Source organism: Lates calcarifer, linkage group LG2, assembly GCF_001640805.2.
Source record: "Lates calcarifer isolate ASB-BC8 linkage group LG2, TLL_Latcal_v3, whole genome shotgun sequence".
NCBI classification, from domain to species: Eukaryota; Metazoa; Chordata; class Actinopteri; family Centropomidae; genus Lates; species Lates calcarifer.
In genome coordinates, this window is record NC_066834.1 from 8,600,630 (window position 1) to 8,614,885 (window position 14,256).

General features: G+C 41.1%; 2 protein-coding genes across 2 annotated transcripts in view; one reads left to right on the forward strand and one right to left on the reverse strand.

Moving 5' to 3' along the window:
* Positions 1-1,366: 1,366 nt before the first annotated feature.
* On the reverse strand, positions 1,367-3,399 carry LOC108887856 (relaxin-3 receptor 1-like). Its single transcript, XM_018683484.2, has one exon. It carries the CDS (start codon positions 3,039-3,041, stop codon positions 1,896-1,898), a length of 1,146 nt encoding a protein of 381 aa, XP_018539000.1. The 5' UTR covers positions 3,042-3,399; the 3' UTR covers positions 1,367-1,895.
* A 1,020-nt stretch (positions 3,400-4,419) lies between these two features.
* LOC108887854 (A disintegrin and metalloproteinase with thrombospondin motifs 7) overlaps positions 4,420-14,256 on the forward strand; it is a 75,217-nt gene continuing 65,380 nt past the window's right edge. The window contains exons 1-2 of the mRNA XM_018683481.2: positions 4,420-4,878; positions 8,092-8,459. Coding sequence (XP_018538997.1) covers positions 4,755-4,878; positions 8,092-8,459 — 492 coding nt within the window. The 5' untranslated portion in view covers positions 4,420-4,754. The remainder of the gene's footprint in view (positions 4,879-8,091; positions 8,460-14,256) is intronic.

The window sequence follows — 14,256 nt, forward strand, 5'->3', positions numbered from 1 at the left end:
TACTGTCTGTCATGGAGGAGGAATACCTCCTGTTGCTCTTCCTTAGGTTTCTTATTGTTTTTTCCTCATCCACGTCAGGGCTCTAAGACAGAGGGTGTCACATGAAGCCCTTTGAGGAGGACTGACTGAAGAGACCAACACTTGCTGCTTAAGAGAAAAGCCTGTAGGACTCTTTGTGATCATCACTGTACACCCTCCCTGCCACATCATGGACAGACCACACAACACAAAGGGAGGGATGGGGGGAGGAGGGACGGGGCCAGACACTCATCAGTACAAAAACCTGTCAGCCGTCCCAGCTTTCCGCAGCCAGAAGAGTCCCTCACCCCCCGGATTGTCCTGCTCTTTCTCTTTGCTGAATCATTTGAGAAGGACCTGCACCGCTGCCAAATTGACAGCTGGAACCTCTGCAGTTATTATTAACCTCCCCTCAATATGAATTTAACAGTAACTGCAGCTCAGGATGCACACAGTGTAAATGAGCTTGGAGTATAAAATCTACAAATCCAATACTGTGTCACAGAGTCTGCTCCTTAGTTCCTCTCTTCTCTCTGGTCTACAACCCCTGCTCACTTCTACCTGCACATCATCTCCCCAGACCTGCCACTCTCCACTCCACCACCAGATGTCCCTGAACTTTCTCCCTGTCCCCACCTGTTTCCAATCTTCAATCACCTGAGCTTCCCTCCCACTCACACACCTGTCCTCACTTCCCTCATCACCCAAAGCAAGTGAACCTGGTATTGTCACCAGCCCCTTGTAGGTTTGTATTTGTATGTTCCTCAGTGTTTTCCTATGTGCGTCCTGCAACCTGAGTCTGGTAACCTGTTGCCTGCCTGCTGGTCCACCTATCTACCTGTAAGCCTTATTTCTTCTATTACAGCAACTTGACTGCATCAGCCTGTGTGTGTGTCTTTCGACACACTGCACAGATGAATTTAGAACTTATCTGAATCATTATCTGCCTGCATGTGTTGGTGTCCTTCATGCTTGCTTTTGCACAAGTGTTAAACGTAATGGTGCAGGAATGACACTTCTCTCAGATAAAATGTTTTGTCAAGTGGTTGAAAGCTAAAATGTCCCTGTTCATGCACAGTTCAGACAGTGTCTACCGGCACATTTGTTTTAATTATGTAAAAGAGACTCCACTGTAATAAGTTTATGTCAGAATGTATATATAATATACTCTGTTTGATGCACTTGGAGTAGTGGTTCACGAACTTAGATGGTATTTGGAATTTCTTTTTTATGCTTACAACATAGAGTCCTTGCAAACTCTGAGAATTAACATGCCTTAGAACTGAAGACCTTTAACCTGTGATATCTGCAGTGTAGCACAGTTGTGCAAATGAAAGCAGCAGAAACATCAGTGGAAAACAACATTTATTTACACTCAGACTTTACACGGTGTACACAAATAGAAAACATTCAGTCCTTGTGATTTTATTTTATTCTCCATATCCAACATGTCTCAGGTTTGATTATGTCCGGGACATAATCAAACCTGACATCCGCCCCCCCCCCCCCTTTTCTGTCTCTCCTCACAGTCAAGGAAAGGCAGGTGTGTCATAAAATTGATCTTACACATGGCGAGTCCGTTCAGTTGTATTTTAAAGAAAGGAGAAAGGAAAGAGAAATTCAATGCACATTGGTTTATTCCATCACTGGAATCAACAAACCAACGTTTTGGGGATTAAGGAAATGCCACGCTACACTTGTTTTACATAATCTATACCATGGTGACAAACACATGATATGTATGTGTATTAAATGCCCTTAAAATGTTCAGACTCGGACACGAGCAAAAAGCATTGCGCACGAATAATCACAGTTACAGTTGGACAACCAGAACAAAACAAAGTAGCAGCTTCGATTAGTTTTTCATCAGTCTGAAGTTAGCGAGAGTACGGGATCATGTTGGAACTTGATAAGCCCTTGCGGTCTATGATGGACAGAGTGTACTCTCCGCTGTCCACAATCTGGAGAGGCACGACTCCCCGGGTCTCTCCCTGCGTAAAAGAGCGCGTCGCGCAGCCCTTGGTGGCGGATGGAGTGGGGACTCTCCAAAACAAACCGCTGAGCATCTTCCTGATCTCTGGCCTCATCAGGCAGTAAAGCACCGGGTTCAAACAGCTGTTCGCGTGCGCCAAACAAACCGTGACCGGGAACACGTACGTGTGCACCATGTAATATGCTTTATCCCAGTTGACTGCGTTAAATTTGACCAAGACACCCCAGAAGGTGATGGCATGATTTGGCATCCAGCAGCAGAAGAAAGACAAAACCACGATAGCGACAGATTTGGTGACTCTAGATCTCCGTTTGGGGTTACTGCTGCCCATGCTCCTCTGTCTCACGAAGCGCAGCAGCATCACGTAGTTGATGCAGACTATGAGCATGGGGATGATGAAGGCTATCAGTATTTTCTGGATGTGATAGAGGGCGAGCCAGTCGTGCCCTTCAGGAAACCTGAGGAGGCAGAGCTTTTCTCCCGCGACAACAGTCACGGCGGAGAAGATCGCCGTCGGAGCCGTGGCCACCGTGGCAGCCACCCACAGCACCGCGCACACCCACTTCACGCACCTTGACCTCCTGTAAGTTTTCTTCTTCAGAGCAGAGGCCACCGACCAGTAGCGGGTCACACTCATGGCGGTGAGAAAAAACACGCTGGCGTACATGTTCATTACCGTGATCGAGAGGATGATTTTGCACATGGCGTCTCCAAACGGCCAGCTGAAGTCCAGCGCGGTGTCTACCGCCCAGAAGGGCAGAGTGAGAACAAACTGGAAGTCCGTCACCGCCAGGTTGATGATGAAAACGTTGATGGTGGACCTCTTTCGACCTTGTCGTATCCTCATGAGGAAAAAGACGAGCAGGTTCCCCACCAAACCCACCGCGCAAACTACAGAGTAAACCACGGAGATAAGTATCCTCAGGATGGGGGTGCCGTCCGCGCTCACGTCGATGTCTTCGAAACTAAATTTCTCATCGCCAGGCGAACTTCGGTTCAGCGCGCCACTGTAGTTAAATATTTCATCCATCTTTGAAGTTGGGGACCAGGACTCACACACCAGAGTTTCTACTGCGCGTGAAAAGCTAGAAAACGCTACACAAACGGCCCATACGAAAAGTGTCCCTGCTCTCTACCATCACTCCAGCCTCCACATTCATCACACCTTTCTAGTCTACATGACAGCTGACCTGGAGTCTGCTTTTATATAGGTGTCTCGCTCCTCTGCTGAGCCACGATTGGTCGAATGAGACGTGACAGCACCTTAGTCACAAGAATGAACGCAAATCACCCCGAATCCGGCAACAAAGAAAAAGACGCTGTTCTCAATGAATTTATGTTTTTGACAACATATCGGCTCATCTGGCCTCAATGTGGCGCAGGTCACACACCGTGCGTAAAATTGACTCTTTTGTGGAAACATCAACTTTTTTCAATCAAGATAATTCAAATTAAATAGAAGAAATTAAGACTTGGGGCGTTCAGCCTTGTCAATAACATTTCAGCACTGAAAAAGGCATGGTTGGAGATAGAAACACTGAACTGAAGGAAAAAAAAGATATAAACATTTGAGTCATTTTCAGGAGAAGACCAAGGCAGATCTAGTAAAGTACATTTTCAGCTGTTTCATTTTGTTTTGTGCACCTCGTGTCTGCGTTAATAAAGTGAAACCCCCTGCGCATTTGTAAGCATCATCACCCACCACCCCAGCGCTCAGTGCAAATTCTCGCACTTTTAAAATAATTTCGGGAGTATTATAACACAATATCATTTATGTTTAGTTTCTGAAATCTATTGTCTGAAGCATTACTCCTGCATCAGTGGTCCACGGTGCCTTCATTCTCCCGCTAGAGGGGGCGCTAAGCTTGAGCAGATATAGACTGGAACAGTGGTGAAAAACTTCATGACCATGAGAACTGTTTTTCATTAGACTTTATGCCACTTGTTTCTTTTTGTTTGATACTATTGTGAAAGAATCTGTTTATGGTAAGACAATGCATGACTGTAAGTATGTGCGAGTTTCCAGAGGTTTTTCAGGTGATGAACCTGATTAAACTTAATGTTTTCAACCACAGTTTGCTCAGGATTTAATGGAGGTTTTGTCTCAGAGTTTCCATCAGAGAAGACTTGTCTGTTTTACCCTTTGAGCACAAAGGGAGAAAATAATAATGCGCGAACAAAAGCCCCCGATCTGAAAACATTTCATACTCAGACTCCGAGTGAATGAAACAATATTGAGCCCGGTCCTCATCTGACCCGCTGAGAACCCAAAAGACCTCAGTTTTGGGGAAGACTGCCAACTGGATTCGCATCATCCGTATCCGATTTCTTGGAGTAGCAATTCCCCTTTAAGCCTCCAGCCCTCCTGAAAGATAGCCCATTGTCTTAAGTCCACCCATGTGTGGGGGTGGCTCTGCGAAAGTTTGCAGAGGAAAGTTTTAAACTGTCACTGGCTGTCGGGAGGAGACTGATGGAGGACAGAGGGGACTGCGATTCGTAAGCAAACGTGAACACCGTCATACAAACAAAGTCAACAAAAAGTCTTGAGAATGCAACTAAAACGCCCCGTGGAGCAGCACCATGTCCAGGCCTGAACTGGAGAAGTTTGTTGGGACTGTCACAGTTTAAGCGCAACAAAGCGAGAAGTGCATCCAGCCCAGATGGAAATCATTTGAATTGACAATCGACGCGGTGTTAGAAAGGCATTAAATGTTTCTCAAATACAGGCTAGCGTCCTGACAAAATGACCCGTTTGGACTGCGGGCTTCACGCTTTTGGACAAGGAATTTCTCCCATTCACTCCTTCATCGTGCTTCTGACGGTCCTGGAAAACTGCAAAACGCTGGGATTTTTATCACATAAACCAGGTCAGTGAGCCAGAGAACATAGAACACTTAAAACTGAGTTCATTTATCGATGATATCACCACGCCGTCTGGTGTTCTGTCGGCTCCTATTGTGCACATTTGCTTCACAGGCGCATCTAATTGAGCCCAGGAAACCCAAGAATCAGGCCAGCAGTCCTCACTGAGAGGGGTGGGGGCAGCAGTGACTTGTGTTTACAAAGTCTTGGGCTGACCATAGCAATTAAGTCCAAGGTTTAGCTATAGTGTGGTAGCTGGGAAGACCTGCTTTCCAATGAATCATCAGAGGTTAAAGTCCCATCTGGTCTCTCTAAAGTGCCCTAGAGCAAAACAAAGAATCTGAGCTCAGTGCTGCTGCTCTGTGACTGACACTGACCTCTGACCCTCGTCAGTGAAGGGCAGGAAGCAGAGTTTCACTTTGGGAATCTACAGGATGTGTTACTATCATTCTTCTAATGGAGCTGATTTCCATTCTACTTTGTCAAGTGTATTTGTTGTCAAGCCCTGTGGATCTCATCAGAGTGGGGTAGATAACAATCAATCCTCTCTCGTCTTGTAGGATGCTCTTCCCCCACCTCCGTCCCCCATGCTTTTGTCCTCTCAGTCTTCCCTTTTAGCGCATGGCTTGAATGTTAAAAGTCAGGGCTCTCCTGAGATGACAGAAACAAGCAGAACAAGGAGTCAAGTCAAATCAAGTAGAACTTTATTTGTCCCCACAGGAGCAAATAGTTGTGCAGCAGTAATTAAACAAGATCGAAAACACACAAGGCAATTACAATAATCCAATATGATGAAAAGGAAGAAAAAACATACGCAAGCTTAGCTGTGAAATGGCTGAGGGTATGAAGGAGTGATTGTATCTTGAAGCTCGAACAGGGGGAAAGGCGAGGTCTGAAATCTAGGTACAAACAGGGTGGGTGCTGTCAGACAGAATGGATTCTGCTTTCTTTAACAACTGTTTGTTAAACAACTCAGTGCTGTGTCTTCTATAAATCAGCTGTGTGCCCTTGAGAGGGAAAAACCAAAGTACCATCTGGCATTATAGACAAGCATGTGTCACTGAGCGGTGGAAGCACCTCCCAAGCAGTAACGATTCCAGGTGATAAACATTTGCACAGGAATTTCAGAGTTTATAAGAACAAGAAAACTGGGACACAGGCATCCTCCCAATCCTCTTGAAAAGGCATTTGAGGATTTTCTCAGTCTCACTAGGAACAGAAATACATCAGTCTCAACAACCCTCTGGTTTAATTAGCTAATTCTGTTTCAGTGTGCATTTATATAAACCTGATCAGTTTTTCTCATTTTTCTGAGGGCATCCTGACAGCCACTTAAAGACACCAGTTTGTTCCAGTCCCGACACTGAGAACCACTTTAGCCACCCATGCAATTACAGGTGTTCACCATGATCACCACGGATAAAGCATTTTTAATTAATTTTCATATTCCTTTCTTTTTCTCATGGCAAATAATTGCTCATAGACCTACAGGGCGCAGCTGCTTAATGGAAAGATGTAATAAGGTCTCTCGGATTTAAAATTAAACACTTGTGTGTGTTTTATTTATTAGGATGCTACAGAGGATTATTACAGATGGAGAAAATCCTTCATGTGTTATGAAATCCCTTCCATGAAAACAATCATCACATGAAGTCAACAAGAGACCTCATACCTCTGCCAAGGCCCTATAAATTCTTATTTGGTAAAGATTTAGAAAATTTAAATCTCCATCTGGATCCAGACCTTCATCAAAATGCATATAATGAAATACAGTTGTGCTGACTGACAGCCATAATTTTGATTTTGCAATAAATCTAAACCTTTCCAGGAACATCAGGGTTTTGCTGAAGCTCAAACTGTGCAAAAATTTAAAGTGATCCATACTCACAACCACTGATTTATTGCCAGCTATTCATTTATTTTTGCTGCAGCTTCATTGGCACACATGGCATTACATCTGAATCTCCACAGCTGTAGCTAACATTCTTTACATAATAAGGAATAAAAGAGAATACACTTCAGTGGCCTTACAAAAGGTTTTTTTTTTCTTGCTCCTCATTCAGAGAGGTGTTCCAAACAGCTGGCTATGTGCTCATGCAGATAATCCAGAGTAATTCTGAAAGGAGAGCGACCTTGTCTTACATTGTCACAAAGCTGTGTCAAATCATTGTTTGCATTCTGTTTATTTCTCCTGAATAAGATGGAGCTAATGATGATGTTATGCAGGTTAAGAAGCACGTCTTGCTACACAAGTATTTATGATGACTTTTGTTCTAGTGCAGATTGGCTACATTTGTTGACAGTATAGTAAGCATCAGCATGCTAACCATAATATCACATGCCTGTTTGGTTGATTAGATTTCAAATAATCTCTTTGCCTCTTCTCTTGTCATTCCTAGCTCTCTTTCTACTCAGCTTGGTGAAATAATTGTTACCTTATCTTAAAAAATGACAAGGAAGACCGTAAAGCATCATCTAAATGTGAAATAATCTGACATATACCTTTTTATGAAAGTAACAGTTAATGTAGACACACCATGATTTCACAAACATGGTGCAGCTTTTGTTTGGATACAGTTGCTTGACACATTTCAGCCCTTTGGTTTCTCCTATTTGAAAAACAATCTGGTCATGATCTCTTAAAAGCAGTTAAAATACTTAATTCTAGTTTCATGTGTCATTTCTTCGTCAGTTAATTTTCAAGCTGTGCTTTTACTGTTTGCGTGGGTGTACTGAAAGTGCACATTAGATAAATCGAAAAAAATATGCAATGTTTAGCTAGACTTCATCTCTGCTGAACAATAAAGTTTGAAATGCATGTTGTGGGACACATGTACTCCAGTCATCATGTATAGAGCTAAGAGGAGCAAACTGCTGATAATCCCTTCTCCTAAAGTCCCTTTTCGCTATCCTTGTCCACAAAAGTGAGATGACACTGCCTTTCATGCTGCTGATTCAGCTGTTCCAGATCACAGGAAATTAAAGGGTGTTTTTTTTGTTTTTTTTTTTTTTGGGGGGGGGGGTTTCTTACAGGCACTGTATATAGTATAAGCTACAGCTGTATTCAAATTTAAAAATGACAGATTAGACACCCATATGGGTTTGTTTAGATCTTCCTCAGCTTTGCAGCCACTTAATTATTTAATTACCCTCTGCTTTCCCATGATTTAATAACCCTTCTTCTCTTACATCTTCTCTTCCCACCATGGATTTGACAGAGAGATCTCAGCAGGATCTGCCTCAGTATGAAGTGGTTCGCCCCACTAGAGTGGATGCCAGAGGTCACTTCCTGTCCAACTTCCTGTCTCACCATGTTCGCCGTGTACAGCGCCGGCAAGCCTCAGAGGGACCAGTGGCCTTAGATCGAGTATTCTACCAGTTGTGGCACGGCGGCCACAGTTTGAACTTTAACCTCACCCTCAACCCACACCTGCTGGCTCCAGCCTTCCTGACGGAGAGGAGGTACGGCAGCCTGGTTGGGGCTCAGATTCATCCTTCTGGATCCTCCCATTGCCATTTCCTAGGTGAAGTGTGGGATGAGGCCACTGTTAAAGGGAGTGCAGCTATAAGTACCTGTGATGGATTGGTGAGTGGATAAACAAACTAGCTAAACTTACTTAAGATGCATTTCAAGTTAAGCGCAGAGGTGTCAGCCACAGTAGTGGCCTGCATTCAGACTCGAAGCTCAACAGAACATTATACGCCAGTGTCCTGTAATTATCACTTGTGGCCACAGTGGCCGCTGTTGCTGGTGCTCAGCAAAAGTTACATAATGATGCTTGAAGTGCATGTGATAAGGCCTTAATACTAAAACTGTGCAAATGGATTTTCAGACCTCAGAAGTATCCTACAATCCAAGGGTCATTAAGTCAGCTACACACCCTGGATAGATTTTCAAGAAAACATAGGTGTGTCATCAGCCAACCATTTATGTCTTGCTGTGCCTCTGTGATTGCAGATTTATGCTCATAATGGAAAGAATTGCTAATGGAAGTGTTGGGGATTCAAATTGCATTCAAAGATTGTCAACAGACCATTATCACAATGCCACAGTTGTATTTCTCTGGTCCATGACAATAGAAGTGTAATTTCTAAGCGATAGGGTTGATCAAACATACTCGCTCCATCTGCCTTTTCTCCTCTCTGAGATTGATTCATTCATCTGTTATAATAATCAGTTATTAATTGTAATATGTTTTAATTAACCAGGTCACTATTAGATGTTCTGTTCTTTTAAAAACAGCATATATTGTTTTATGTTATAATTAAACAGCAATTTGTTTTTGGTTGTTTCAAAGGGATTGGCTGGAAACAATCAAACAATCACCAATCAGGTGTGTTTCACAGAAGACAGTCTAAAATGTTACAGCAGAAAAAGCAGAGGTTTAAATTTAAAAATTAATGATATTTGAATTTCATTTGGATGTTTCAGTTTCAGGGACGTGGTATTTTGCATATCGGCTCGCTGTCATGACTCACTGGGACATTTAAATAGAACTGAGCTATTGTTAATGTTATAAGTAACATTACTGCTTTCCCATTCTGCTGTGAAAAAGGCCGGTCTAGGTAGCTTTGTTACATGTCAGCAACTCTCTCTCTTCCTACATTTGCTGTCTGCCACAACAGTGGGGTAAACACTGTAATTGTTGAGCCACCCCTTTAAGGTGTCTGTGTGAAAAGCTTTACAGACTTTGTTTTACCTCAGGGGTTGCAGTTACATCCAGAAATTAATACATGGATTTTTTTAAAAAAGTATTATCAATACAGTAATCTGTTTAATGTTGATTATTGCATTTATTTAAAAAAAAAAAAAAAGTCAGGCAGTGACAGCCCCTTTTAGCTCTCTGGTTATACTCAGTATGCTTGACCATTTTCACCTGTAATGCCAGTCCCACTGAGAATTTCATTGAATGCCAAACTCACCCACTCCACTTAAAGTAAACGAACATTGCCTTAAGCAAGTAAGGAAAGAAATTTTGGTCTTTTAAATACCTTGAAGGTGATTTGTGCTCTGCCACTGGTCAAAACAATTTTTTCTTCAGCAGAAAAGGGCACTTTATGTTATTAAGTCTGTGGCTACTTTATAGAACACCTGAGGAAGTAAAAGCATATACACAAACTGAATTTTTGGAGCTACGCTGGAAACAGTACTTTTAGATTTTTGTTCATGCTGTCTCAAGGCCAATGTGAACTTTCTTTAGATTTTTAGCAGTTCGACGGAAAGCTTCATTTGCCTGAGATCTAAAGAAGTTTGAAGTAGTCATTTTCATGTTAGGGTCACAGTCACATTAATACATCCAACTTAAAAAAATGAGTGATGTGTTAATTAATCCATTGTCTTGTTTGTAATACTCAAGGTATATCATTGCATGTGTCAAGGAAACAGTATCCAAGCCACCACCTGTAACATTATCCATGGACTCATGTTTAAGCCCTGTGCTTATCCTACTCTCTTCTTATTGTAAGACGTTTGTTGCTTTCTCACATTTCATCCATTTAATTTTTGGTGATCTGTTGCCCACTGTATTGTCATGTTTTCCATCTTTGCTCTCAGGAGTGGGACTACAGGCACAGTCTCCTGCTGTTGTATCCCTCCCTCTTATTTCAAGATTATATGTGTTCATGCTGTATCCTCTTACATGCTCATATATGTGCTCTCGTGTGTCTGGCCTTGGTTTGCAATCGTCTCATAAAGCCTTTCTGCCATCAGAAGTACTCATAACTACATGCTCTCTCAGAAGACAAGCTGTTTCTGAGTAGCTGTATTACTAAATTTTTCAACAAATTAGACCCACTTCATACCCAGTTACTCCTATATATCACATCTCACCAACTGTGTTAGTCTGAATAGTAACTGAATGTTTTGATCGTGTCTGCATGCTCTCTGCATACATTAAAATGCAGCTGTATGATTCAGTAGAGTAGCTGGCTGTTGTGACAGGTTAAGTTTTCTTTCAACAAGCAAAAATTGTGATCACAGTCCAGGCGTCCAGGTATCATTGACCAAAACTCATTGTGTGTATCCCCGAGATCTAATAAACGGTTTACATTTGCTTCCCCATGAAACATTTGCAAAGAAGATTTGTTTTATTTTTTTAGGCATTTTAAAAACCTCCTTTGTTATATTTATTATATTATATATTTATTTTAGTTATTTATATCCATTTTTACTTGCTTGCAGTCTTCTCCCCTGTCTTTGCTGGCTCATTGTATTTCTAAGTACATTACCACCACCTGTTGATCAGTGGAACAGTGTGAAACCATTGGCAGGACTATGTATTGTGTCACCTGTGTGACAAATAGAGGCCCACTCATTAAAAACCTGCTCCACAGTTCTACCAGAGGTTAAAAACTCCACAGGGGACCTTTAACGAAGTGGTCACTTCAGCACACACACTGGAATATAAGCACTAATCTACACTCACTTTTATTTCCAGCAGTTTTAGAGGAAACCAACAGTAAATTGCAAACAAAAATGAACTTAAAAGACATTTTATTTAATAATTAATTGTTAATCTCTACAACCCACCCACACTGACACATGTATCCACATTGTCGGTGCTCTGCCAGGACTGTACAGCAGCAAGCTTCACTTCTTGTCTGATTTGGGACCTTTGCTTTTAGTCTGCTCTGCAGCAAGTGAAACACATGATCAGCTGGTTTGTCAGGTGACTGATGCAACCAGTTATGACCATTGTTCAAGAGAATCCTTGGATGCTTTGTCTTTGCATTATAGATGATTGTAGCACAAATGTCTCATAATACATCCATGATGTGCACACGGACAGCAGCAGACACCACAGATATGTAGTTGTTCTTAATTTAGTACTTGTTGGCGGACAATAGTGTGTTTGCATTAGAGACTCATGTATACCCTCTGAAAATATATGTCACATGGACCCTGGCAGACCTTCACTTACTCACAGATGCATAAAGTTTAACAATAGTTTAAGCTACACTAGTTTTACTGTAGAATATTTGCCATATTCCTAAAGCTATGCCTTTTTCTGGCAAATGTGAGATGACTATTAATGTTTTTTTCTTTTCTGTCGTTAAACATATTTTACATTTTCCTCTTTGTGATGGAGGAGTAATAAATACTGACAACTGATGAGCAGAGAGACCAGCAGATTCATTTACATTACTTGAGGCTTCTTTGTGTCTTTGTTGACATTTTTATTTCCTTTCCTTGGAGGCGTTTCTGAAAGAATGACGTAACCCAGATTTTCTCTATTTGGAAAATATTTATTTGACTGTTGTCTCCTGCCTGCAACCTTTATGTATGCAGCTGAAGAAAAGCAGTTTGCTGTTTGGAGGAGCTGACTGTTGTGTGAACAAGTGCACCTAATAAAGTAGCCAGTGTGTGTGTATATGTGTGTCAGTGTCCTAACGCATGAGTGCTAGTCTCCATCTGCTTTATCTCTGAAGCCACAATGGCTTTAAAATAATGCCATTTTCACTTGATAAGGAAGCAGAAATCTTAAGTGTGGGCTCTTTATTGCATCAGGGAAGAAGCTACTTATACATACAGTATGTATGAATAGGGCTTTATACGTGCTTCATGTCGCTTTCTCTTCTTGGAAGCTGCGCTGTTGCTTGAGCATGAGTCATCACACCAGTCAAAGAAACTACTTTAAGGACTGGACTGTTTTCTTTTTCTCTGTCATTAACAGTCTAAAGATAAGTGCTTACTTCTTAAAGGTACTACATACAAGCATTTTGAGCAGTCTACCCATATTCATTGCTTTTTACGACCAATGTCTGAGCAAATTGCAATGTAAGTTAAAAAACAAGACCTTTCCCATGTTTCTTGGTTGCCTATCACAGCCTGTGGGCTGATTCCTATGTAAAGGACTCAGGACAAATTTTCAGAGAAAATCCAAAGGATGTGATGTTTATGCTGACTCCAGAGTCTCTTGCCTCAGTGTCTCTCTTCCAATCCACTGACACAATCCACTGAGATTTTTATAAACACCAAACTTTATTTAATCCTTGCAGAGTTTAGTCAAGTTTTGCAGATTAAAAACAACATAGTCTGATACAATCCTACTTCAAGTCTCTAACATCGGAAACATTAATACATGGTTTATCTGTCCATTGATATAGCAGCCTTACTTTACCATCTTAGGGTTTTGTCATGCAAATACTTAAGCTCTGAAAAGAAACCCTATGAGGGAGCATATATGAGGGAAGGTAATCAGGTTTATCCAACACCCATCTACCTGTCTATTGGGTTTCTATTAATCCATTTACATGGTTAAAATGTATAAAGGAACTCGGTGAACTGCACTCTGTCTTTTTATGGCAGGGAAATGAATCTTCTTCATAGCAGATAAGCATGTTTATCAAAAGACTTCCCATCTAACCATCTGTTATTTGTGTGTGCACCTGTGATTCATCACATGTACATGTGTATGCGTATACATGTGTGTATATATAGACATGATGTGATGTACGTCCACTTTACAGATAGAGCCTCATCATTTTGCCTCAGAAGGTGAGGGTTAAAAGAGACATTGCACAAATTGTTTTTTCCAGTAACTGTTTTTTTCCCCTCTAACTGGTTTTTCCTTGTAAGCAACAAAATTTCTTAAGATCAGCCATCTACAAATACAATATATTCAAAACGGCTAAAGACCAAATACTGTATTTTATGTCTGTTATCATTGTGGTTCTTGTAGCTTGCATACTTTCAATAGAAACCAAAACTAATGAGAGCAGAATTAATGAGCACAAATTATAGGGGATTCAAGCATCTGTAATTAGTGTTATTACATTTCTAGTGTCCTTAATGAAAAGTATGTATATTTGTGGTCATACACAAGAGAGCTAGCCTGTGTAATTTGTACATCTTAAACACGTGGATAACAAGATTTAAGTTACAAAACATAATACACTCTTTGCTGAATCATAGATGTCAAATAATCTGCCTTCCTTTTTTACTTGAAATATTGTACATATAAAACTGAATTTTATCAGATATAGAGTTGATTCCAACAATAACACATATTAACAACCATATTGAAAAAAGAGTAAGAGTCCGGTTGTGTTGTTATGTTACACTCCTGTACCACAGAAAGAAACCTTTTGTGGAAGCTATTGCTTAAAAATGAACTTGACGGATTTTATATATTCCTACTTATAAATATGTATATTTCCATAATACTTTATGCCTTTAAGAGGTTGGATGCCACATTTTTGGGTCAGGCTAAAAATACAATAACGTAAGAACTCTGTTAGGAGTCACTGGTAAAGTAAATATTGCAGAGGTTTTGTTGGTGAGAGCAGGGACAACATGACATTTACAGATTCACATCACACACAAACACAGTGTGCATGGATATTATTTATAGAGCAGAAGGCAATATCAACAACTCAGTGTA

Excerpts from the sequence above, each read along its gene's own strand:
- LOC108887856 (XM_018683484.2), bottom strand. The coding sequence starts at position 3,041 with ATGGATGAAATATTTAACTACAGTGGCGCGCTGAACCGAAGTTCGCCT.